General features: G+C 37.2%; 1 protein-coding gene across 6 annotated transcripts; it reads left to right on the forward strand.

The window, feature by feature from the left end:
* The first annotated feature begins 312 nt into the window (after positions 1-312).
* On the forward strand, positions 313-22710 carry LOC128545687 (CAP-Gly domain-containing linker protein 1-like). 6 transcript variants are annotated; one of them, XM_053516203.1, is made up of 23 exons: positions 313-523; positions 3061-3125; positions 4015-4172; positions 4258-4751; positions 5661-5785; positions 5879-6074; positions 6183-6380; positions 6513-6616; positions 6711-6771; positions 7500-7604; positions 7940-8065; positions 8959-9075; positions 10244-10301; positions 10526-10776; positions 11755-11817; positions 15488-15594; positions 16657-16756; positions 16889-16923; positions 18731-18791; positions 18913-19069; positions 19158-19213; positions 21185-21297; positions 21387-22710. In XM_053516203.1, exons 3-23 carry the CDS (start codon positions 4085-4087, stop codon positions 21613-21615), a joined length of 2844 nt encoding a protein of 947 aa, XP_053372178.1. In that variant the 5' UTR covers positions 313-523; positions 3061-3125; positions 4015-4084; the 3' UTR covers positions 21616-22710. The 6 variants fall into 6 exon arrangements, with proteins under 6 accessions (XP_053372178.1, XP_053372180.1, XP_053372177.1 ...); XM_053516205.1 differs by lacking the exon at positions 3061-3125; XM_053516202.1 differs by lacking the exons at positions 313-523; positions 3061-3125 and adding an exon at positions 535-842.
* Positions 22711-26420: the final 3710 nt, after the last annotated feature.

A 26420-nucleotide genomic window follows, 5' to 3' on the forward strand; every position in this document is an offset into this window, starting at 1 on the left:
GCATGTATTTGGACTGTTTGAGGAAACCAGAGTACGGAGGAAATCCACCAAGCACAGGGAGAACATGCAAATTACACAGATCCGAGGCGGGAATCAAACCTAGACCCTGGAGATGCAAGGCGACAATGCTAACCACTAAGCCGCCCATGTAAAACTATAATCCAGTCCAACAAATAAGACTAAACCCTCGTGTGCGTGACATTTTTCGGTCTGTCTACCACTAGAGGCGGCCAGTGACCTTAGATTTAAATTCCTCCATCATCTCCATGTCACATAAACGTTGCTTAAAAGGAACAGTTTTATGAAACAAGTTTGTAAATGTATTGAAGTCCTGAAGCTCAGCACAGACGCAGATGGGAGCAGTACACGTTCCCCTTCAGTCTCGTGCGGGCGGCTCGCCAGTTGCCATAGCAACGCCTCGCGCTGATGTTATTCATCATCATGCTAGGCGGCTAACTTAGCTGGATAACCGTTTTAATGAAAGAACGAGCAAACACAGACGTTGTATGGTGTTCTCTTAAAGGTAAACTCGTTATGTCTTTATTATTTCGGTTAAAATGTGGTATCTGGGATAAAGTTACTGCGCCATATTATATTATGCTAGCTATGCTAGGGCCAGCCTTGTTTGGGCGTGAAAAGAAGGAGGGCTAGCTTGGCTGCTACTGCTAGCTAGTGTCACGGGCTGTATTACTAACCGAGGGTGTGTAACTTAACGTGTGTGTGTGTGTGTGTGTGTGTGTGAGTGAGAGAGAGAGAGAGAGAAGACTAACGGAACAAGCCCCTGTGATGCAGCACATAGCATTCCTTCACTTCTTGGGGTGGGGCGGTGTCTAATTCACAAGGTAAGACATTATGACTGTTTTTTTTATTCGCATTAGTTCGATGTCTAATGTCTTGTAACGTTAAGTATCAAACATGTCGATGATGTTTATCATGGCTCGCGAAGTTGTGTGTACCACTGTATTTTCGAAGCCGTTTCTAAGATATTTGTGTAGGTATCGTGATGGTTCAGCGGATAGATAAGGTTAGAGAAGTTCCTACAGGAAAGGAGGTTTTTACCATTTTAAAGAAAATCACACTAACAACAACAATAACATATCACAGGTACTTTAATCATAAGGCAGAAATCGCTATCAGGAAACAAATAACGTCAGTTGTTTGGGTTGGAGATGGGAGTCGCTGTTTACGTGTCGTCTCTTTCTTTCCTCTGTGTGTCTGACGGCACGTCAGAGTTAGTTCAAGTTCAAGGCCTGAGGAAGATAAGGAGAGTCAGTCTAGATCTGAGATATCTGTTGTTATGTGTACCTTCTTCACATAAATCAAAAGATTATTTAAAACAAACGCATGCACAAGTAAGAAGTTGATTGTAGACATTTCCAGTGTCTATATCTTATCCCAAACAAGTGCCTGGATCAAGGTGGATACTCTACACCAGGGGTCCTAAATTAAAAATTAATTAGGTTAAGTCAATAATTTTTCTTTTAAGTCGAAGTTAAAATTATATTTTCGTGTTAGGATTCAGATCTAGGGCAGCACGGTGGTGTAGTGGTTAGCACTGTTGCCTTGCACCTACAGGGTCTGGGTTCGATTCCCGGCCAGGCTCGACTCCTGGCCCTGTGTGCATGGAGTTTGCATGTTCTCCCCGTGTTTGGTGGGTTTTCTCCGGGTACTCTGGTTTCCTCCCACAGTCCAACAAAGACATGTAGATTCTCCTCGTGTTTGGTGGGTTTCCTCCAGGTACTCTGGTTTCCTCCCACAGTCCAAAGATATGTAGATTAGGCTAATTGGCGTTCACAAATTGCCCATAGTGTGTGTGTGCCCTGCGATGGATTGGCACCTTGTCCAGGCTGTACCCCGCCGTTCCCTAAGCCTCCTGGGATAGGCTCCAGGTCCCTGTGACCCTAAATACAGGATAAAGCGGTATAAAAGATGAGTGAGTGTTTTGGATCTATCTCTCTATATACTGTAACAAAAATAGTCAATTTAAAAAATCCATACAATTCCAGTAATATTTGTTGTCAATTATCAGTAACTACATTTAAACATGTGGACAGTTTGATCTTTAATGGCTTTCTCTATTTTTTTTTATTTGTATGGACGCCCTCACCTGCTGCGATGTTTTGTCTCATAGTGGTGCTTAACATACTGCTTTTTATTATCACCATGGTATTAGACTGTATGAGACAAACTGTTTTTAAACTTCTCGCAGGTAGAATAAACATATATTGATCTGTTCGATCATCTTTAAACGTTAATTTTCATTGTCTACTTTCCTTTTCTTGAAGTAAGCCATGCTGTGTCGCGCTTTCGTTTCTGTTTCTTCTGCACAGTATGTACAAGGTAAACTACTGCGTTGTTTGGCTCTGTTGAGTGACACGTATAGTCGCGCCGACCTTAAAGGAAAAAGAGACAGATTGCTAATGTATTAATTATTCCTATTTATCAGAAAATCAGGATTTAAAGAGAACTGTCACTCGGTCTGGAACCAGAATGTGGTCCATCATTTAGTGATGTTCTGCTGTCTACTACACGCAAACTCTATTTTAGGGCACAATACACTGATCACACTTTATTCCCATGTCACAATTTGATTATCTGTTTCCCACACTTAAATAGGCCAGGAACAGGCAAAGAGGCAGGGGTTGTTCAGTGGTTAAGGTGCTGGATTTTGGTCTGGGTTCAAACCCCAGCACCTCCAAGTTGCTGCTGTTCCACTCCTGAGCAAGGCCCTTTAACCCTCAACTGCTCAGATGTATAACAAAAATGTAAGTCGCTCTGGATAAGGATGTCCGTCAAATGTCATACCGTTCTGCAAAATTTTTTCGTGAAACGCAGATCATAATTCACGTTTTGTGCATTCATAAAGGTTTACTCACTCACTCACTCACTTTTTCAACACCACTTATCCTGTACAGGGTTGTGGGGCCCTAAAGTCTGTCCCAAGAGACTTAGGGCATGAGGCGGGGTGCAACCATCTCAGGGTGCCAATCCATCACAGGGCGCACACACACACTATGGGCAATTTGAGAACACCAGTTAACCTAATCTGCCTTTCTTTAGACAGTGGGAGAAACCAGTGTACTCCGTGGAAACCCACCAAGCACAGGGAGAACATACAAACACAGGTGGGAATCGAACCCTCGACCCTGAAGGTGCGAGGCCACAGTGCTAACGAATATACCACCATGTCGCTCATTCATAAGTTATGTTCATTAATTATAAATTACATATCAATATCAATAATCAACATTTTGGGAAATGCTTTTGCAATATCCTTCTGGGATGAACATATAAAATTCTATGAATTGATATTTGGTTCTGAAGAAGTGTTAAAAGACATTGAAATGTATGTATGATCATACATAAATTGACATTTGCACTAGCCTCACTGCATCTGTACAGCTGCTCATTCACACAATTACAGAAAATTATGTGACAAAAATTTTTTAAAAGAATTTTTAGCTGAAAAGTTAATTCCTAAAAAGTTATTCACATTCTCTCTCTTGCATTTACTCATTCCCTATACCGATTAACCTGTACAGGAGGCCTAGAGTCTATCCCATGGGACTTGAGGTGCACCCAGGGGGCACGAGGCGTGATACATTCTGGATGGGGTGCCAGTCCATCACAGGGCACACAAGCATGCATAGTACACACATTAACTCACCCACAAAAGTGGAAATGCCAGTTAGGTGAATCTGCTTGTTTTGGGAATGTGGGAGTAAACCAGAATTTTAAAAAGTTAGCATAAAATGTTATTAATTTAAATAATATTATTAATATGTAATATTATTATAGTATAATTATAATATTATTATTAGTGCACTGTTACAAGTCTCTTCATGACCTAACATGATTCCGTCATGAAGTCATTCCCACATTCTGCATATAGTATATCATTATGTTACATGCCATACAAAATGGATTTTACAGTAAACAAACAATGATAGCAAACAAAGCCATTTAATACTTTTTCCCCCCTGCATTATCCTAACTGTGACTATTATCTCTCAGTTGAGGCAAGGGGTTAACTTCCCCATCCCCCCGCAAGGTCAACACATTCACATGCTCAGCGCAAGGAAACATGAGTACAGGAAAGCCAAGTGGTCTCAAGCCCCCTACTAAGATCAGTAGGCCCAGCTCTGTACCAACGAAGACCTCGCTTCCCTCAGGTAAGAATATATTACTGGTAGGATCAGTAAGTGATGTGCCACACATAGATTTAATCCTAAACTGACGTGTTGTGTTTATTTACAGCCACTCCAAAACCGTCAACTTTAACAGGTCCTGGCGCTACAGTTGTAAACGATTCAGTGGCAGAATTTACTGTTGGTGAACGCATATGGGTGAATGGAAATAAGCCAGGATATGTTAAGTTCATCGGTGGAACCCAGTTCGCGCCAGGCCAGTGGGCTGGCATCGTTTTGGACGAGCCAATAGGAAAGAATGATGGATCTGTCGCTGGAATTCGCTACTTTCAGTGCGAGGACTTACGAGGCATCTTCACCCGGCCTTCCAAACTGTCCCGGACTCCTCTTCCGGAATGTAAGGCCAATGGTGCGCCTCCTTCAGCCAGCCAGACATCATCTGCTGTTGTTCCTACTGCTGCTACTGATGAGGGTCAAGCCCCTACCGCTACTAAGACTTCAACAAATCTGGCCAAAGCTGCCAGTGGTTCTGTCTCCAACCTTTCTGAGACAGATTCGACCATGAAGGGGAAACGGGAGCTGAAGCTGGGTGACCGTGTGCTGGTGAGAACTTATATAATATTTATATAAGGGCCAGACCGTATTGTATCTTAAAAAATTAAAATGTTTAGAGAATTTTGAAACAGTCCTGAAAGATTAATGAGAAACAGGATGTCTTAGAAGAAGTCAGTTGTGCATAAAAATAATCCCTCTACCAGCACATCCTGTTTTCTTAGGACATTTTTGTACTTTGCAGACATCCCCCATTCCCCCATTTCCCCAACCCCCCCATACAGTTTTCGGCAAATTACATCATCAATAATTACATGGTTACATTTTTTTTTGCCCTGCACCGTAGGTTGGAAAAAGAATTACAAGTGACAAATCTTGCAAGAATCCCTTTCTTTCACCTCTTTCATTCCTGTAAAATTGAAACACTTGCTGGTGTCAGCAAGCAGGGCTTCACGGCTGTATTTGTGCTGGTGCCTACGTCCACACTTGTGATTCATCATGACATTTTTAGAGTTTAGGAAACATAAAATGCTTTTGTGTGGGTGACAAAGGACCTGTTCTTGTAGAATGATAGAGTGACCCATAGACTACCAGTCCCCGTTTTACTCTGTTCTGTGCTGGTTCCGTTTATATCTGTATTTAAAAAGATGATAAATATTCATGGCTGTTTAAAAAGTAGAAAGCAGCTCTTTCCCAGTTAAAGCATTAATGGTTCTTTCAGAAAGCCCAGAGTTTCATAGTGATATCACTGCCATTTGTGGCCAGATGGAAAGGTTGGCACTATTCCTTTCTCACTGTAGGTAGAGTAATGCTAGATAAGAGCTCAAAGCTATGTTTTGAGGAAAGCCAAATGAAAATGTGCATACTCATGTGCATGTGCCTGTTCTTTACTTACCAATTCCATCAAATCATTCTCAAATGTTCAGATACATGCCAAATCTTTTGCGGTCCTGATCACAGATTGGGGGAACAAAGGCAGGCGTTGTGCGCTTCCTGGGCGAGACTGATTTTGCCAAAGGGGAATGGTGTGGGGTGGAGCTGGACGAGCCGCTCGGCAAGAATGATGGAGCGGTGGCTGGTGGCAGGTATGACTGCGTACTACCAAGCATAAGTCTGTATGCCTTCCCTGTGTTTCCTACATTTGTGTAAATGAATTATGCTTTTTAAATTTGTTTTAGGTATTTCCAGTGTCTGCCAAAATACGGTCTGTTCGCTCCAACACATAAAGTGACCCGCATTGGCTTCCCGTCCACAACCAAAGCCAAAAGCACAAAGCGCAGGTCTACTCTGCAGCATAGCCCCAGCGCCTCTTCGGTCAGCTCACTTAGCTCTGTCACCTCTTCTGTGGGAGGGAAACCCAGTCGCGCAGGCCTGGTAAACACTGGAGATGTCGGTTAAAATGAAAGTTCAGCAAGATCCTTATAATACTTGCGTCTTCCATTCAAACATCTTGTCCTTTTGCTGTTCCGCCTCATTATCTAGCTGACAGAGACCTCCTCCCGCTATGCACGAAAGATCTCTGGGACCACAGCCTTGCTTGAGGCTCTGAAGGAGAAACAGCAGCACATCGAGCAGCTCCTGGCTGAGAGGGATCTAGAGAGAACTGAAGTGGCCAAGGCGACCTGTCACGCTGGAGAAGTGCAGCAGGAGCTGGCCCGCCTCAGAAAAGGCCAGGAGCAGGTCAGCTGAGTGTTTATGTCCTTGATGGTGCATTGTGGTGTGAACAAATGTACTTTATGATGCATCATTTAATTAATCCATAGCTACATTTGTATATGTGGTGAACATACCTGCGTGTGCTTGCGTTACAAGTATGTTCTTGAGATGGAGGCTAAACTCGACCAGTTGCGCAGGCTTGTGGAGACTGCAGACAGGGAAAAAGTGGAGTTGTTAAATCAGCTTGAAGAGGAAAAAAGGTAACATTTACAATAAAAAATGTAATAATTATGTTAAAATCAGCTTTGAGCAACAAGTAAATGCTGATCAAAAGGGGTTTGGTCTGTTGTGCAGGAAGGTTGAAGATCTTCAATTCCGTGTTGAGGAAGCTTACATTACCAAAGGTGACTTAGAGGTAAACTGATACTCTCATGTCTATTTAAATACAAGGAACATGCAACTCTTACAAAAATTAGATGTATGAAATAAACATTTAATTTATTGCTTGCAATTTATATTTCTCAAATATTTATCAATACTGTTAAGTGATTCTGATATTAGATGTGTTAGGTGTATATTTACAGTCACGTCTTGTTACTATTTATTTTTTGAGTGTGTTATTTAATTTGTATTAGATGTGTATTCATTTATCTAAATACATAAATTTTGCCTTTTCTTAAATTTTTCCTAGTTTTGGTTGCTTATGCTAATAAAAATAATTCACATACTAATATTTTATAAGAAAACATAACTTAGCTTTATGCTTATTTATGCTATAATTTGTACTAAAATGATTTTATAGTATTGTGGATTAATTTTATGTTATTTAATAGAAATGTGTACTCGTTTCTTTCACTTCTCATTCATGCGTTTATACTTTCATTCATTTTTTTTCCTTTCTCATTCTTGACTTCCTTGTGTTTTGGTTTTTCCGATCTTTGGTTTCTCCCAACAAACCCCTTGTTGCCATCCTTTCTGACCAGCTCCCACACAGCCATCTCTTGTGCCACTACTCTCTTTGTCCTCATTCATAGACGGTGGATGATGTCAAGTCTTGCGTGAGGCTGTTTCGTACTTGGCGTTAGGCTTGCATGTGACCGCAGCACTGCTGTTCTCTTTCTCCTCTCCTCTTTCTACTAACAGACGCAGACCAAACTGGAGCATGCCCACATTAAGGAGCTCGAACAGAGCCTTCTCTTTGAAAAGACCAAAGCTGATAAACTCCAGAGGGAGTTAGAGGATACTAGGGTAATTCAGTCTCACATTATCAAATAAGGCAGGCGTCTCAAAGAGTGAGACCGCATGAGTGGTCTCTCGGGGCTTGAGTCAGTGCCGCGTGTTTGTAACACTTTTTTGCATGATGGAGCGAGGTAGGTTGGGAGTTTTCATTAGCACAATGATGCAACGTCAACAGCATTTTGCATTTTTTAATGGTGATACTGCTGTAGATATCTGCTTAGAACCTTTCAGCCAGTATTGAATCAGTTAAGCATGCTAATAAAAGGCGACTCATCTTGTGTGTTGTGTGTGTGTGTGTGTGTTCCTGTGTAAAGTAACTTATGTCAGTGAGTGTCATGTTATAGGTAGCCACAGTGTCTGAAAGGTCGCGGATCATGGAGCTGGAGAAGGAGGTCTCAGAACTACAGCTACGTCTACGTTCTCAGCGAGCAGAAGCTGGATCAGGCTCACCTCCATTACAGGATAAAAAGGTTGAGGCCCTTATTCTGTAGATAATTACATATTTACATCATCAAAAAAAATTATATATAGTACTGTGCAAAAGTCTTAGGCACCATATTATATGCTTATACCAATTTTGTTATATATGTTTATGATGTCTGCATAATTATGTACAAAATCATTTAGTATTTCCATATATAACTTAAAAATTTATAAATAAAAAATAAAAACTGCACAAATATGTGTCTAAAACTCCTAATTTTAGGCAAAGTTTTCACTCCAAATATTGACTGTTTATTTTATTACTCTTTATTGCTTTTATTGCTCTTTATAAAAAAAATTTCTATGCAGAAATGTTTTCTAAAGCATCTTTTGCTTATGCCATATTTTTGTATATGCCCAGGACTTTTGCACAGTACTAAAAGTAAAATAGTTGTTCGGTTTTACTGAGCTTGCTGAAGAATGAGTTTTTTTGGTAACTTTTTCACATTCACTCCTTTCTATTTTTATGTAAAGGAGCGTACATTAGGTTTAATTAATTATGCAGACATGATAAACATATATAACAAAATCTGGTACAGCATATAATATGGTGCCTAAGAGTATATAATATGGTGCCACAATACTATATATATATATATATATATATATATATATATATATATATATATATATATATATATAGAGAGAGAGAGAGAGAGAGAGAGAGAGCGAGGTGGTGTTATCTTGGTCTAACTTTAGGATACTGTTTTTAGTGGTTCATGGATACACATGATAAATTACCTCATCACACAGTAGCAATGGCAGGGTGAATCAGAAACATTTTTTAAAAGACAACTTCATATATGTTTTTATATTTATATTTAGCAATTTACATTGCTTTGACAGTGTAAATGAGAACGTGTCCTCTTTATTGTTACAGGTTAGAGAGCTGAGCAGTGAGCTGGAGGCCAAACACAAGGAGGTGCTTACCCTCCAACAGAGACTTAGCTCGTCTCATCAGGAAAACACTTCTCTTCAGCATCAGCTGGATAATTTGGTATGATGTTAATTAGTGTAAATAATTTACAAATAATTACGCACCAAACTTTCATAAGCTTCAGCTAATTTTATACATATTCCCTAAAACTGTAATTTTAACCATTTCATTCCACATCAGTGAATAGCTTTTCCTGTCAGTTATATATCATATACTGTATATAAGAAAGGAATAAAAGTGCATGCTATATTAGGAAAATAATCCATGATAGGATGGTGTAGTACAGTCTGCTACAAATTTAAATGGATTTTCTTACTATAACAGCAAGCAGTGAAAATTATTTATTCCTCCTATTGCATGGCAATTTATCACAAATTATAGTTTATGATTTATTAGTTAATGACACATCATATATTCATAATTAAAACTAATGTAATGGAGAGTCTGCCAAATAAGTACACTGCCAAAAAAAAGAGAAGTAAAAGATTGGAAGTGTGTCCATAAGAACAGCTATGTGTCCATAAGAAAACCACTTTATATTGAGACTAATCGGGGAAAAAGGGATTCAGTTTGCTAGGGAGTATAAAAATTGGACTTTAAAGCAATAGAAAAAGAACATGTACTCTGATAAGTTTAGATTGTCCCTATTCCAGAGGGATGGGCATCTCGGGGTAAGAAGGTAAGCACATGAAGCGGTGCATTCATAATATGTATGTAGTGCATTGTACAAGCCTCTGAAGGCATTGTTATAATCAAAAGTTATGAACAGCAAGATTGTGTGGCAGTAAAAGGAAGTTACATGACTGTCTGACTGTACTGAATGACAATGTCATCCCATCAATGGATTTCTTAGGAAATATTAGTGTGGGTATTTTTTTAAAATTTTTTTAATCCAGGCACTGACCTGTGAATGAGCTGTTACTATAGAAACTATAACAAATTACAGTAAGAGAATTTCTACCAGAGTTATTTACAGCTAGGACTACTATCAAAGCTTCTGTTATATAAAATTAATTAGTTCCTGCAAACCAGTGAAGGTTTAACTTGCATTAATGAATGTGTTTCCGTTGCCAATTTGAGAATAAATTGTAAAAATGCATGGGTATGGAAGGTTTCTTATGTATTTTACTGTGTGAATTAATGAGGAACAGTCACTACTTTATCACTCAGTAGCATGAATTTTAAATGGCTCTATTAGCTTATGCTCATTTGTGTTTCATCATCACAGAAGAAGAAACTTGATACAGAAGCTGAAGGAAGTAAAAAACTTGCACTTTCAATACAAGGTAAACAATTATCATGCATGGATTGTATGCACATGTGTGTATGTTGTTGAACCTTTGTATCATTCTTTTGCATCACTGCATAAACATACATACCAAGGCGAAAAACTTAATATAGAAATAACATAATGTTAAGTTTCCTAGCATTCTGTTAGTTTGCATTATTAAATGTTTGTTTGAAGCAAGAGCATGTATGTTAATATGAGCGATTATCCCTGTGCTTGTAGAGATGCAGCGCAGCATGCAGGCAGACAAGGAACAACTGGAGCAGCTGCGCAGTGAAAAGCAGAAGCTGGAGGAGGAAACAGCCTCCAGGCAACAGCAGGAACAGCAACGAAATGAGGAGTACAAACAGCAGGAAAAAGAGCTGGAGAAGAAACTAAGCCAGGCAGAGCAGGAGCTGAACAAAGTGCATGAAGGGAGCGCTAAGCTGGAACAGAAGGTTGCTGAGCTGCAGATGTTCAAAGACAAAACCCAGGTGATGGGCCAACTTCAAAACTAGTGGCAAATGGATGTGAAGTTATAAAAGCAAAACCTTTATTTCTCTATATTATCCCATGCTCCAAAATGGATTTTAATAGTACTTAAAATGTTTTACTGCGGTAAAAAGTCTCATCACTGTGCTGTGCCTGAAGTCTTCTTTGAATGTCAGTCGGTTTTACGCCTTCATTCACAAGAAATTCCGTCACAATTTCCAGTTTGACTTGAACACACCTCGTATTCAGCCACTTGATGAGCTAGATTAAGGTTTAGTAAAAAAAAAAATAATAATAATAATTTTGTTTATTTAATAAATGAATGTAGGATGGGTTTATAGGAATTGTCTTTGCAATTTTCCGTCACAATATTTGTCACATGCGCTCGACACCTTTCATTGTTTTTTACAGAAGGAAAATTTCTGTGAAATTGTCTGCTCGTAAACTGTGTTGACGTCCCCCAGGGATCAGCTGTACAGTATTACATTGATTGAATGTCCTACTTTGGAGCTGTGCATACCTCTCTTGGACGGGAATCCACAGTGCTTTGTAGCTCTATCGCTCTGTTCTGCAGGCAGGAAGTATGCAGCGATAAAATAAGGGTTTTCTAAGCAAATCATCACTACACAAGGCATCTAGAAATAGCTTTTGATTTCACTTTCACATGTAAACACTAACTTCTCAAATGAACACTGTATTTAGACTAGAAGCAATTCTTTGAGCTCTTATTGCAATGACTTGAATTATTACAGAGATGTCTGCATCAGTTTAGCTTGTGTTTTATCAAGTCTTCCTCTGTGGTGGAGTGTGAATGCAAAAGGTACAAAACAAGTGGCTAAAATAGCAATACTTTTTGTAGTCCTGGTGCACGCAAGAAAATACAGCCCAGTACCCTTATTAATAACAGTTGTATATGTCTTGTTTCCTGTGATTAAGCATCATAAGTAATGTAATTTTAACCTCTTGTATTTTATTTCCAGAGTATCCAGCCTGCAGATGCTTTGGAAAAACTAAAACAAAGAAATCAAGAGCTGCACCAGGAGGTGAGAGAGCTTGAATTTTCTGATGATGTAAGGTTGATCTTTGGATGAAATAAGTGCTTCATTTAGTAATTAAGTGTTCATGCACAGGGTGGAGCTATGGAGTACCAGGTGTACCATGCTATCTAGTTTCTATGCTGCAATTAATTTTTTTTTATTTTACTTGTCTCGTACTTACGAACTACATTATTACTCCTTTGGTTGGCCTTTGTATAGACAGCATATCATAGTATTTCAGCGTTTATACATTCACTTCTCTTACATGAAAAGTTCAGCTGCCCCCACACAACTCCAGGGTCTCTGGTTTTATTCTAATGTTGTAGTACAGACTGTGTGACATTTTGCATGCTCTCCTGGTTTGGGCAAAAACATGCCGATTAGTAAACTGATGTGGAGTGTGAGTGTGTGCTGTGTTCCAGCAGCCAGGAGAAAACAGCAGGCATAAATAAATGAATGAACTTTAAAAAAAAAAAAAAAACAGCTTCAAATCTTGACGCAGCTGTTACCTAACTTGTGTGTGTTTTGCCCTACAGCCTTATGTGCAGCATAAAGAAGCATGTGTGCTTATGTAATCAGTGAAATGGTCATTTAAAGGACATAGGAATTAGGGTTCTACTGCCTTTGCAGCTCTGGGAAGACAATAACCTTGAGGGTCTTATTTTCCAGATTTTAAATTCAAAATTATTGACCGATACCTACTGTAGATAGAGTGAGATTTATTGTCCACTTTTTTCCTGACTAACAGGGCAGCTGCTTTGATGAACTCAGTGAACTATATTCCTTTTTGCTTGGTTCCTTACCAAATACCAATAGCAAAGTCATCAGGTCTTAATATTACAATCCCCATAATACATTTTGTAAGTTCATCATTTTAGAGCATTTCTTGCTGTGAACTGTTAAAGAAAAGCTGAATGAACGAAAATACAGAATAATTTAATAATAAGAGTTTTTACTACTGGCTAGTCAAACTATTCATAATTTTCCTTAAAGCTGTGAAGCACATATAACTTAACATATGACGAAAAAATAGTGGTCCTGCAGTGTACTGTATACTGGGATTTAAGTGACTGAGGAAGATAAAAAAGATAAGGATGTCCGCTATCTAACAGTGATGCCTAAGTCAATTTGATTACATACATGACCTTTTTTTTTAAGTAACCGAACACACATGTTTAAATTTATTGTGTAGTCTGGCTTTTATCGGAAACCATTTTTGACGAGAAATGCAACAGTGATCATTAAGTTGATGCTTTTGGAATTATAGCTCTCTCACCTTGTCAGTCTGTTCCAGTGCTTTCCACGCATGATGTAATCATGCATATGTTAGTGTGTACCCAAAGGCAGGCTGCCTTGTTCTGCTTGGCTGGGTAGAACATCAGGGTTTGGCCACCACCGTCACTTTACATTGCCAAACAACGTCTCTTTTGTATAATTTTCTTCCTTAATAGAAATAAGCCAGTGATATTAGGCCTAAAATTGGCTGGACCTTTTTGCCTGACAAATCCTATGAATATCATGCATTGTGTTAGCTGGCGCAGACTGTGGAATGAAAAAGCATTGTGATGCTAAATGTGCGTAATGTGACAGATTTTATGAATCAGTGTCTACAGTCACTTTATTGGTAGAGCTGAGAAAAGCATGGAGGCAGAGAGAACAGGTGCTGGATACAGGATGCCCAGTGACATAGATGTGAAGGCGGGGAATGGGTACATCGAGCAGATTGGTGGAGACAGTGGGATGGAAATAGGGGGGACAGAAGAAGGGGGGAGTGTTGGGTGAGAGAGAGAGAGAGACAGAAAGACACAAAGGGAGAGTGAGAGAGGGAGGAGCTTGGCGGCACTTACGTATTGAAGCTGTCCTGCGAAACATGTCGGAGAGGGTGTGAATGTGACCGCTCGGGACGGCGGCAGCTCGAGAACGTGTGCAGGCTGTGTGAGCTGCTCTCGTGTGCTCTTTTGCTGTCACTCAGCAGGAGGTCGGTGGCAATGCATTATTGATTTTGCTGGCTTGTCTGCATATAGAGGTTTCAAGGCAACACAGACATGGATGTAGCAGCCTTGCGGCAGAGCTTCTCAGGAAGCATGTATACCTCTCACTACCAGGTACTGCACTCATAGTCTCAGCTTAGAGTAAATTTTCTAGTCAGTGTACTGTATATGTTTTGTGTGTGTTTTGTTTCTATGTAAACAGCCCTGAAAATGCTGAAATTAGTAGGTGGCTTTATGTTTGACCTATTGACAGTTTTCTATTTTTAATGCTTCGTCCTGGTTAAATTTGGTTATTCAGAGATTGTATTGGCTGCCTAAAACATGCTAAATACAAGAATGTTGATCATTTCCTAATGTTTTTACACATAACAATGATTCTCTCCTTCGGTACAGTGATTGCTCTGGGACAATTCCAATTAAGAAAAAAGTCACATGGTGTTAGGTCTGGTTCCGTTTGATTTTCTATTGTTATTTTCAAAGCTATCTTGGGTGTAAACCAAAAAGGAAATATGAAATATAATGAATGTAAGGAAAATGCCTTTGGTTTGCCAGATTTTTCCGGACCCTTTATATGCATTTTTTAAGGTTTGTCAGTATCTTTACTGTATCTTTAACAGTAGTGTAGTCGATTGGATATTCTTTTTTCCAACATTTCAATAAAAAAAAAAAAAAATTATTATTTGTCCCAATGATTCTGTCCAAAAAAGCTTGTTTCAAAACAAGGCACTTATTAAACTATTTTCATAACTAATGCTCAACATTTCTATGCGATGTAGAGGTGCCCAGCTCAAGTGTTACAAATCAGCCTCACAAATGCAAATGCAGATTTTTTATCTCAAGATGGAAACCACTGCTAAAAAAAAAGGCCAGATTTAGTTTGCTAGAATGAAACAGTATTCTTTGGGCAAATGAAACCAAGATGAACTTGCCCCAGAAACTTTAGAAGAAAAGAATATAAAATATAAAGGAATATCAGGAAAGGTAGGGCTCCTGATCTAAAGCATGCCACATTATCTGTCAATGGAACTGGTTCACTCATGTTTATTGGCGATGTGACCGCTGATTAAAGCAGCATGATTAATTCTGAAGTGGATAGAGCTCTTCTTTCTGCTCAGAGTCAGTGAAATGGTGCAAAACTAATTGATAGGTCGCTCTTCACAGTGCAGAGAGATAAGCACACACACAAAACACATTGCAAAGACAACCTTTTTTTTCTTAAAGAAAGTAAATGTTCTTAAATAACTGAGTCAGTCACCTGTGCTCAACCCATATGAGCAGGCTTTTCCCTTACTAAAGACAAAACTGAAGGCAGAAACAAGCATCAGGTGAAGGTGGCTGTAGTAAAGACCTGACGAAGCACCTCAAGGGAGAAAACAGAATTGGTGATGTTCATGGTTTCCAGTCATTAACTGTAGAGGATTCGCAGCAACATATTTACTAATAATTATTATAGTTGAAACTATTTCAGTAATGTTTTGAGCCTGTGAAAATAAAGGAACTGTGTAAAAAAAAAAAAAAAATCTTCAGGTACTCAGGTACACTTTGATCGGATCTTGGTTGTTTCATTTTAAAATTTTTGTGGTGTGTAGGGGCCCAAAAAAAAAATTTACCAAATATTTCTGGATCTGACTGAATGCATATGGCTAGTTATAAGACATTTATACAAATAATCTGTTTTTTTCCAGCTTGAAGCTTTAAAAAAACAAAACTCCAATTATCAAGAGGAGCTTAGTGTGTGCAAGGAGCAGCTCAGTTTCGAGAATCAGCGCACTGGAAGCCTCTGCAAAGAAATGTGAGTTTTTTTTGTAACCCCTTGTTCTGTGATCAGAGACCAATCTTATTGATCCTTAGAATTAATAAAAAAAAAAAGTAAAAGATAAGAAGGCTATAGCATCTTGCATTCGTTATACACAAAACAAATCCAAATCGCAATCATGCAGTTTACCTTTAAAGCCCTCTCAGTCAGGTCTTGTCAGTTATGTCAGTGAGACGTGAAATCTAAAAACTTGTACACAACACAGAGCCACAGATGCTTTTCCCACAATACATTGCATAATTGCATTTTTTCCCAGAGACATTTCCTCAGCAGGCCTGTCCATGACCTTACTAGAGGAGAGATCTTTTTTTACACAGGGAGATATCTGCATTTCTCATACAGTTAACCAGCTTTTCAAGAACATGCGGCGCATTTAATTTTCTTCAGTTGCTGCTTGCTTTTTATCGTAATGGGTTCATTATAATTTGTTGTCAGTGTTTCTTGTGGTATGCCTTCGATTTATTAAGAAGACTTCTAAACGATTTTATGGTTGCGTTTGAACTCGGCGATCCTTTTAAGTGTGATAAATTGGATTTAACAGTGCTCAGCTGAATCGGTCTGAGCAGATGGTGAAAATAAGACGGCCCACAGGACAGTAATGACTATGCATGTGATGATTCACACGGAATTGTGGCTTCTCAATAGCACCCTTTTTAAAAAAAAGTTATTTGTTTGCTATTGCTCACTCACTCACTCACTCACTCACTCACTCATCGTCATCGCTTAATCCGGTATTCAGGGTCGCAGGTTCATTAATGCTTTCATCTATTATTATTTATCAATCCCAAATTTGATAAAGAGAGTAGAACAAATATAGAATGAAAATATAAATAATAAATACGTATCACAAAAAAATTAGCAAGCAAGAAAAATAAAACTTTAAGCACCATTATTGACACTGCATGGATTTTGCAGCTATGTGCATCAGCCACGTAACAGATGAAAACAGATGTTTTGGAGCAATAAAGGCCCATAGCATATTGTTTACACCAGTTTCATTTTCCTCAAACCATCCAATGAGGCCTTGTTGCCTTGCAGTGAGGAGCTGAAGCTGACAGGGAATCAGAAGTCACTGAGGATTGTGTCACTCCAGGAGGAAAACGGGAAGTTGTCTCAGAAGCTGGACAGAAGTCAGCAGGTGAGCTTCATGTCGTATGGACTTTACAGCATCCATGGGTTTTACAGTACTGATCATGACTTTGAGAGGGGTATTATTGGATGAATCTTCTATGGAGATGCATATGTAGCTGATGTGTTTTCGTTTTTCCAGCTGACTCCGGACAACCAGTCAGACATCTTAGAGAGGTAAGAGTTGCTCAGTTGTAGTTTCTCCCCTCCCAGCTGTAATTACACTGCCTGGGAATTACTGTTATTTCCTGAGACTAAAAAGCATTCAGGGTTGCGTCAAAAGCCAGAACAATGTCCTGCACTTATACTGAGGTTCTTTAAAGGAGTTAAATGATATCTTTTATAGGTTACATTTTAGTCTGTCAGTAGGAGTAGGAGTTTAGTGAGTCACTGCAGCAAACCGATCTCAATATTTACAATACCAACGCCGCACCAACGTATACCAGCACATAGGAGCGTGAGTCAAAAATGATCCGGTTATATTAAATAATCTTATCTGTTCAAGGCCACTGTCTCCCCAGTCACTGCTGTGCAGGTGTCAATGTGTTACATAAGTTCATTTGTAACGGGTCGAGCAGAAACGGAAGCCTTACAGTGATTTGTATTTTGCAGTCTGAGGGTGTGTTGGATGTCGGAACAACTCACAGAAGGACGTAAACTGAAGCGTTTGGATACATGCAAACAAAAAGTGTCTTAAAGAGAATCATTACTAGTGGCGAGACATGGACTCATCACTATGAGCCTGAGAGTAAAAACGGCAGAGTATGGAACGGAAACATCCTCAATCGCCGACCAAGAAAAAGTCAACCATCAGCTGGAAAATTGATGCTTATAGTTTTCTGGACTTCTAAAGGGCCAGTATTGGAACCTCAGGAAAAAGCTTCGACAATCAACAGTGCTCCTTACAGTGAGACGCTTATTGAAGAGCTGAAGCCTAAACTTCGGTTTAAACGGAGAGGACTGATATCCAAGGGCGTCATGATCTCGCATAACACTGCACGTCTGAATACTTCTGCCTACACTGTCGACACTCTGCAAAAAACATAATTTTAAGGTGTTAAAGTATAATCCTGTTTTATCCTCTGAAAGTTGCTGTGCTCTACATGGACGAAGGTTCACTTCTGATGAAGAAGTGAAGGAAGCGGTGCATTCGTGGTTCGCAGCTCAAACATCAAACATTCAAAAATCAAACATTTTTTTAATGAGGGAATAAGAGGCTCGTTGACAGATGGACAAAAAGTATTGAAAAGCAAGGAGATTATGTTGAAAAATTATCTTTTTGTCCTTTATAAAAGTTAATTAAAATAAATTCTACTGCCAGAATGCGGATCATTTTTGACCCATCTTGGTATAAATTGCTGCGTGATATTTTATAATTTAGAAATATTAACAACTGTGCTTCTGTCTCTTGCTCTTTTTTATTTAACTTCGTGTTTCTCCATGCTGTTCAGTCCCAGTAAAGCAGAAAGACAGTTACAGTCTAGTTCTCACACAGGCAAAAGTTTTATAGGTAAAACAAGACTAAACAATATTGCATCACATTTTTTTAACATATTGGATTGAACATTATTTTACTCTATCGAAACAGCACGTAATTACTGTATATTATTCTCCTTAAGGTTTTCATAGTTTGCATGTCTGATATAATGTTGAGATACAGAACCGGAGTAAAGATCAGCTTTTTAAAGGCATGTTGGGAAACGAGGGCCAGTGAAGGAGAAGCTAAAAAAAATCCACTGTATTCCTTGGAGAGATCACCTAAAATAAACTCTGCACTATATAAGTATTCTCAGTGTGTTCTGGAGGTCGATGGAAACTTTCTATCTGTATTATTTTATTTGCAGAAAATACAGTATTCCTAGTAATGATATGCTGGATTTTTTTTATGCAGATGTTTTGTCAACTTAGTTTTAGCTTGTACACTTGCTCCATTTTAGCACTTAAGTTTTTTTATTTGTTTTGCTGAATATGTCTGCTCTTTCAGGGAAAACTTCAACACTTTAATATCTGAGAAGGACAAAGAATTAAAAGCATTAAGAAATGAGGTAAGAGCTTTAAGTACTGATTGAAACTCCACCAAGCTGACGTTGACATTCTGGCTTTTTGTGCTTTTTTTCTTTATATGTGGTGTAGTGTAGTTTTGAACTAAGATCTCTGTTATGTCAGATTGCAGTGTTGCGTGGAGAGAATGCCATGGCCAAAACACTGCAAGCAGCAGTGGAGTCTCTGGAGAGGGACAAGGTGAAGCTTCAAGGCAAAGTGCACAGCCTTGAACAGAAACTGGAGGGCAAGCAGAGTGATGACCAGGATGGGAATTCCTCAGGTGAGCTAGCACACCAGGGCTGTACCTGTAATGTTTTATGATTACTGTGGTTTGGATTGTAATGTGTATTATGTGTCTTTACATACAGTAGGTGATGCAGCTATAAGCCAACTTAAGGAAGAGAAAGAGTTTGCAGAGGGACAGGTAAACAAGAACGAAATGTTACCGATATACTGTAAAGCACTTTTACTTCTGTTCTGGTTTTTATTAGGGTCCAAGCACCATGACATCAGCACTATGATAGTGTCGATGTTTGATAGTGCAGATGTCAAAGTTTGCAAGGGCCCTATTGTTTTTCTAAGGGTTATTCATTTATTATTTATTTAGTAATTTATTGCACTGCACTTATACTTGTCAAACTCTGTACACATTTAGATCTCATTGTGCTAAACCTGCATTTTGACCATGCATGTCATGGGCTAAATATAACAAGAAGGAAGTTATTTTGGTTTAACACTAATTGATGCACGCAAAGGATTTTGATATACTCTTCCTACGGAATTTATATGATCACCACCAAACCCGGCCCATATGATCTCAAAACTTTTTTAAGGTAATATGATATTTCAAACGGTGGAGCCAAGACATTCCCTTAAACCTTATTTAGTGACATCATGTTGAATGGCATCATATTCAGTGACATCAGCATCCATGGCTTTTTAGAGGTCTTAGCGTGCTTGCAACTATATTTCTGTTTGTTCCTGTACCCTAGTTGAAATGTGAAGGTTGTTCTGGTTTTATTTGTCCATTTATAAAGTAAGTGAAACTATCACAATACAGGAAGTTGCTGTCTTTAATTTTCAATTCAATTCAATTTTATTTGTATAGCGCTTTTAACAATTGGCATTGTCCCAAAGCAGCTTTACACAATCAAAAGAATTATTTAAGTTTGTATGGAATTTTAATGTGTATGAATCAAAATGGTCAGATAGTCCCCGGTGAGCAAGCCGAGGGCGACAGTGGCAAGGAAAAACTCCCTGAGATGGTATTAGGAAGAAACCTTGAGAGGAACCAGACTCAACAGGGAACCCATCCTCATTTGGGTGAAACAGAGAGCAGGAATTGATCTGCACTCATACTGCGTGTTAGGTGGCAGGGAGTTCAGCATAACAGTTGATGTTAATTGATGTTAATATGGAGTCCAGTTAGTTATTGAAAACTCAGGTAGACTTGTATAAAGTTCCAGTCCTGAACTATCGAACAGTCAAGTCCTCAGAGAAACAGCTGCCAACACCAGTCGAGGCCAGAACTGTCTTCTAGGTAGAGAGAACCATCCCCAGACATTAAACGCATCCCAAAGAGACACACGGGGCATCCATGTGACGAGATCTTCAACCAGAGTACAGTCCAACTCTTTAGAGTACTGACAGCTCTTTAATGGCAGAAACTTAGCTCGAGGCATTTGGTTAATGATTATAGTACATCGTTGGTATCATTAGGATGACAAAATGTGTATAATATATAAAAAAAAAGAAAGAGAGACATTAAGACCCAAAATGCCTCATGCTGCTCTGGAAAAATTACTAAAACATTTATCTACGATCGTACTGCATAGAATCACATGTAGCCTGTGATCTTATCGGATATGTTTGAGCTTGTGATTTAATAAACAATGCAAATATTTTTGGAGGTTGTTCTTTTACATTCTTAACAAACAGGGTAGTGTAATCTTGCCTCATATATATATTTAAAAATGCAACCAAGCAGGGTGATTTTTGCATGCAAGAAAGAAAAATTTCTTGTTCAACTCCTTACAATTTAGCATTTTTTTTTTAAAGTTATTTATTTACTTGAATAAAGAAACTGTTAGAAATATATTTCAATTTATTCAGTAGTTTTTTATTTTTTTTATATTGAGTCAACTCCAGAACTATCGGCACTCTCTAAAAATTATATGGTATTTTATCATGTTGATCAATTATACTATGAGATGCTGCAAAGTTTTGATTTCACACGTAACATTATTTTTTTTAAATTACTTCACAAGGATAATCAAAGATAGTTTTATGCCAATTAATCAAAGATAATTGACTGTCAGCTCCCCCTTGTGAAAATATTTTTTTACTCAGCTGCTTCATACAGTTAGTATACTCAGCTGTTTCTTTTGCTCATCAGATCAACTTCCTCAACTCGGTCATCGTAGATCTTCAAAGGAAGAATGAGGATCTGAAAGTAAAACTGAAGAAAATGGCTTTGGCTGAATTCAACGGCCATGAAGAGAATGATAGGTGGGTCTACTTCCTTACTGAACCACATGCATAAAGTATAGGCTTTAAGAGTAGCATCAATTATATTCACCTTTCTTTTTTTTATTTAGTTCGGGTGAGGTCAAGAAAAAGAAGAAAGCCCCGCCACGCGTCTTCTGTGACATCTGTGACTGTTTTGACCTGCACGACACAGAAGACTGTCCCACCCAAACGCAGTCTCCTGACTCTCCTCCTCACAGCACGCATCACGGCAGCCGTGGAGGAGAGCGGCCCTACTGCGACATCTGCGAGGCGTTCGGCCACTGGACAGACTCCTGTAACGACGACCAAACCTTTTAATCCTTTAATGTTCCCACGTTTTTTTGACGAACAGGCAAGGCAAAACTATTTTGACGTAGGTTAGCTCTTATTTTTGTACGCTCTGTGTGTAATTTAAAGCATTCCTATTGACTGAAGGCTATGTGATGCTGCTTTATTGAAAGGCAAAGATGAGACGTCCTGCTTGTTTGTCATTAATATCGTTTTGTGTATGGTGTAGGTCATGTTTTGACAGTGATCCGACCTCTTTGTGGTAAATGAACACTTATCACAGACACTTGGAAGCTTTCGCGCCAAAAGACGTTCAAGCTCAAGATAGTAAATTATTGCACTGCTCACTTTAAATGCATTCCTCGGAACATAATAAGCACATATTTTTAACTGCCAGTTGTCTAAGTTATTCTTTTATATTAAATGTTAAGAAGAGGTAGATACTCTGTCTTATAAATGGCTTTTTAAGTGTTTTTAAATTGTGTACTAAAATTCTTAAACCTTTGCATCCAGTTCCATCACTATGTATGGCTGTAATTCTCATATTTATATAAAAGACATGTTTACAAATTAACCTGTTAAACTCAAGAGAAAAAAAATGCACGTTATGCAAATATAACTATGTTTTTGACCATTTTTGCATTGTTTAAATGATCTCATATGTGCACAACAGGCCATAAGTATTGAAGCAAATTGAACTTTCTCATTAATATTTAAAAATAAAAATAAAAAAGAAATAAAAAGACAACCCCACAAGGATACCAGCATAAACCTCATGCAGAAACAAATTAACTTGAATATGTTACTCTTATTAGAGCTAAAAAAAAAAGCTATTGATGATAATGTTGAATTAAATTAAATTTATTAAAATCTGTACAGTAATGCTGCACACATTTCTATATTTTTAACACTTTAATACTTTAATATGCATATTTTTATCAGGTGTCTCTATTGATTTTTTTCACCTCCTTCCATGCTTGTGGCCTCTGGTGTCTTTCATCATACAGTTGTTGATCACAGTGTTTGTACCACAAAACATGATTAACTAATGTTCTAACATTACAACAGTCTATAATTACTGTATTGCTCATGGAGTGTATACACACTAATTCTATATAAATTATAATGTACAAAGTTTTTGGTGGTTGTTTGGTTTCTTTTGCATTTTTAACAAACAGCATTTGTGGTGTAATTTTGCCTGATGTATATATTTTTAAATGAGAATGCAACCAGGCAAGGTGATTTTTTAAGGCAAAGTAAAATTTCTTGTTTATCTCCTTACAATTTTGCATTTAAAAAAAGTTAAATGACGAATTGTTCTGCTATTTTCAGAGCAGTTCAGTGCTTTATTTATTTGATTGTGGGAATATTTTAAAACAAATTTAGTCTGTAGGTTTCTTTTTGTATTTTCTTATATTTGAGGCAACTACATAACTATTGGCATTTTGTGAAAATGAGTAGAAATATATAATACATACAGTGCATGATACAGTAGTTTGATAAATACCTTTATCTGTTTATTTATTTATTTATTTTAAAACAATCCTTATACTAGGATCAAAATGATTAGTGTTCTTAAAATAATTTGTGAAAACCTTGCATGTCTACCAAGATTGGATATATTTGTAGTTATGTGTATGGACTGTCCTCTTCATTTTAGACCACAGGTTTGGTGTTGGGATCCTCATGGCTGATTTTCAGATAATCAGATCACCCTGATTGTGCATAAAGCCCCAACAGGGTTTCTACACAAAACTAGATTTCTTCCTAGTTTTCTAGTGTTCTTTTAACAATAATACAATTAAAAAAAAAACTTTAGTGGTAGTGAAAGTATTGTTTTGAATAATAATTTGTGTGAATTAAAAATTACTTATATATAATGTAAAGGTAAGTATTTTCATCAGTTGAATTAGTGGATATCTTTTAACTTTTTTGTTTTTTTCTTCACAGGTTTATCTAACTTTTACTACAAGGTTTTTGTATTATATCTACTTCGATTCTACTTAAAAAAAAAAAAAAAAAAAAAAAGCCTGTCTTATTCTTAATGAATTCTGAACCACTGGAGTTCAAAAATCATACACTGAACAATAAATAAAGCAATTTACAAGTAATGAAAAGTAAATGAAACCAGAAGTTTTTACAATCAAATGCCATGATATAATATCGAACTGGAGTGAAAGAGCATTGTTTTTGTTTTTTTCCCAGAATGGTTAATTTTATATTATTTAGAAGCCTATCCATATATTTATGGATGTTGGCAGTAGTTCCTGTACACATCCTCGAACTCTTCATTAGTGTATGTTTCTAACGGGACTGCTCTTGGCTGAAGACTTAAGACTGGTTGTCTATTGTGTATGTTAAAAACAAGGCTGTTGTACCTGATGGACTCATACTACAGCAAAACAAAACATGACCCTCGGAATAATCCACAGTTTAAGAGAAGGTTTATAAGAAGTAAATGGGTCATTGACGGATAAGACTTTTTAATAGACCAATTTTAAAAGACCAAAAATATGGATATGTTTGGCCATTTTCTAAACATTTGGAATGTAGTGTACACATGCCTTTATAAAGAAAAGTAAAAACAATTGTCATTTTAGTGTTTTTACACTTAAGTTAATAAACCATAGCCTTAAAAAAGTCATCTGGGGCAACCGTATTATATCTCAGAATTCACATTTTTATGTATCATTAAGACTAGTTGAACTCATATCAGTAAGTAGATAAACTGATGAAGAAAGATAAACTTTAGTGCCCTTTCATTTTATGAAAACCATTATTTTACAAGTTTATTCTATAATATCAGAGTCTTCTTCATTATCCAGTTAAAATAAATGTTTATCCCTATAAAAGGAATGGAAAATGGCTGAATTTAGAAAAAAAAAGATAAAATATACAAATAATTATGCTTAAACAATTAACTCTATGTATATAATTGATGTATAGAATATGAAAACTACAAATATAGCACATATATCTATCATTTAAAACATTTAGCAGTGGTCGCCCCACATGATACTCAGTCGCCCCATATGATGTTTTCAAGTTTACTCAAGTATAACAGGCTAACAGTTAGCCTCAGAAACCAAACTAGCTTCTTCTAGTGACAAAGCACTATCAAATTTATCATCAAAATATAGATTTGTGGAAAAAAATTATAATTCACAGTTTTGGAGTGGTCGCCCCACATGATGCTCAAAAGTGACTACGACATCACAGCCGTTAAAAACAGTTTTTTCTTACTATATGAGAGAGACTGATTTACTATACAGTTGTTTCCAGGGGGTGTCTGTTCACTTGTGTCTGGCTGATGCAGTATCCCATCCCTGAGATGTTTTTTAAAATAAAGGTCCCAAAATTGTGGTTTGTTGATGGTCGCCCCGGATGAAATGGATAGAATCAACATAATTCGGACAACATTCGTTTGTATATCATGATAGAAATATATGAGCAAATGCTTTATAGTTTTGTCAATGGATGTAAAACATGTTTAAAATTATGCCAACTAGGAAAAGGGATATATTTAAGTTGATTTAAAGTGTTTTTAAACCAGTTGTCCTAACTAAAGTCAAGGCAGGACGGTCGCCCCATATGGTGTTTTGGCACTTCGGATAGCAGAAAAATGATGAAAACTTAAAAATTTGGAGAAGTTAGAGTGGTTTAGTAGGTAAAGAAGGTATAACAAGTAGATGAGAAATTTTCTGCAAATGTTTTTTTTTTTCTGCAAAATAAAATTAACCCGGACAGAAAAAGGGGGCGTCACGTCATTGACCCAAATATATATAGATAGAAACAACATGGTGTCTGAGTTTAGATGAACAGAGATCACTTCTGGCCGAAAGTAAGAGAATAAATTTCCTTTGGCACAGTATGTATGATACACTTTATTTAATAGCTTAATAGACTTTCTATAGTAATTTGGTGCTTTTATAATTCAGCTGTGTTTAACAGTTGGCCCCGATGAATGAAAATTAAATTACTTTGCAGTTACAGTAAAAATAACACTTTTACTTGTTATTGAGCAGAGAGCATTATTTTTCAAATTTCTTATGCATGATTAGAATGAAAAAGATCTGTTTTTGACACTGTTTAGACATACAGTATATGACATTCTGCTATGTATGTGGTTAATTAATCAAGAAACTGTTAAAATGTATGAAGCCTACATGGCATATTTCAGGCATACTGAACTTTGAATCCTGCTACAAAGGAGCGTATAAGGAAAATGTGATGGGAGATCGTATTTTGGGGCTGATACATGAAAATGATTTTGTAAAATCTCGACTAAATCTTGGCTAAACAGTTTTGGGTCATTTTTGTATAACTTTAGTATAAATACATGTACATTTATTTGTAAATAAATCAAATTGAAACATGTTCGAGTTTGATTAATTTGATTTATTTATCACATTTACATTTATTTAGAAATAAAAATGTAAATGTGCAAATTTCATCTCATTATCCAGGTCATAAAAGAAATGTTTGAAGTGAATAAAAAATAACTTTATCCAGAAACAAAATGTGTTACATAGTATAATCATGGGAACATTTATACATTTCTAGTTCAAAAACTAAAAAACAAACAAAACAGGATCTGTTCAGAAGTAATATTATTACTATAATATAATAATACAATAATATACGTAATAATATAATATCTGTGTTATAATGAATTATTTTTTTACCGCACTAAGTAACTGTCTGATTAATAAACAATATTACATAATATAATCTTTCAGCTATTGAGTGTAATCTATTGAGTGTAATCTATTGAGTGTAATCATTTGAGGGACTTAAATAAAAAAAAATGTACACATTATGTAGTTAGTGATGTA

Source organism: Clarias gariepinus, chromosome 17, assembly GCF_024256425.1.
Source record: "Clarias gariepinus isolate MV-2021 ecotype Netherlands chromosome 17, CGAR_prim_01v2, whole genome shotgun sequence".
Classification (NCBI taxonomy): Eukaryota; Metazoa; Chordata; class Actinopteri; order Siluriformes; family Clariidae; genus Clarias; species Clarias gariepinus.

Bases quoted from the DNA above. Each gene is read 5' to 3' on its own strand.
- LOC128545687 (XM_053516203.1), top strand. From the start codon at position 4,085: ATGAGTACAGGAAAGCCAAGTGGTCTCAAGCCCCCTACTAAGATCAGT. The intron at 6,075-6,182 runs GTAAACACTGGA...CTCATTATCTAG, and splicing joins AACCCAGTCGCGCAGGCCTG to CTGACAGAGACCTCCTCCCG. The intron at 16,757-16,888 runs GTGAGCTTCATG...TCGTTTTTCCAG, and splicing joins AGCTGGACAGAAGTCAGCAG to CTGACTCCGGACAACCAGTC.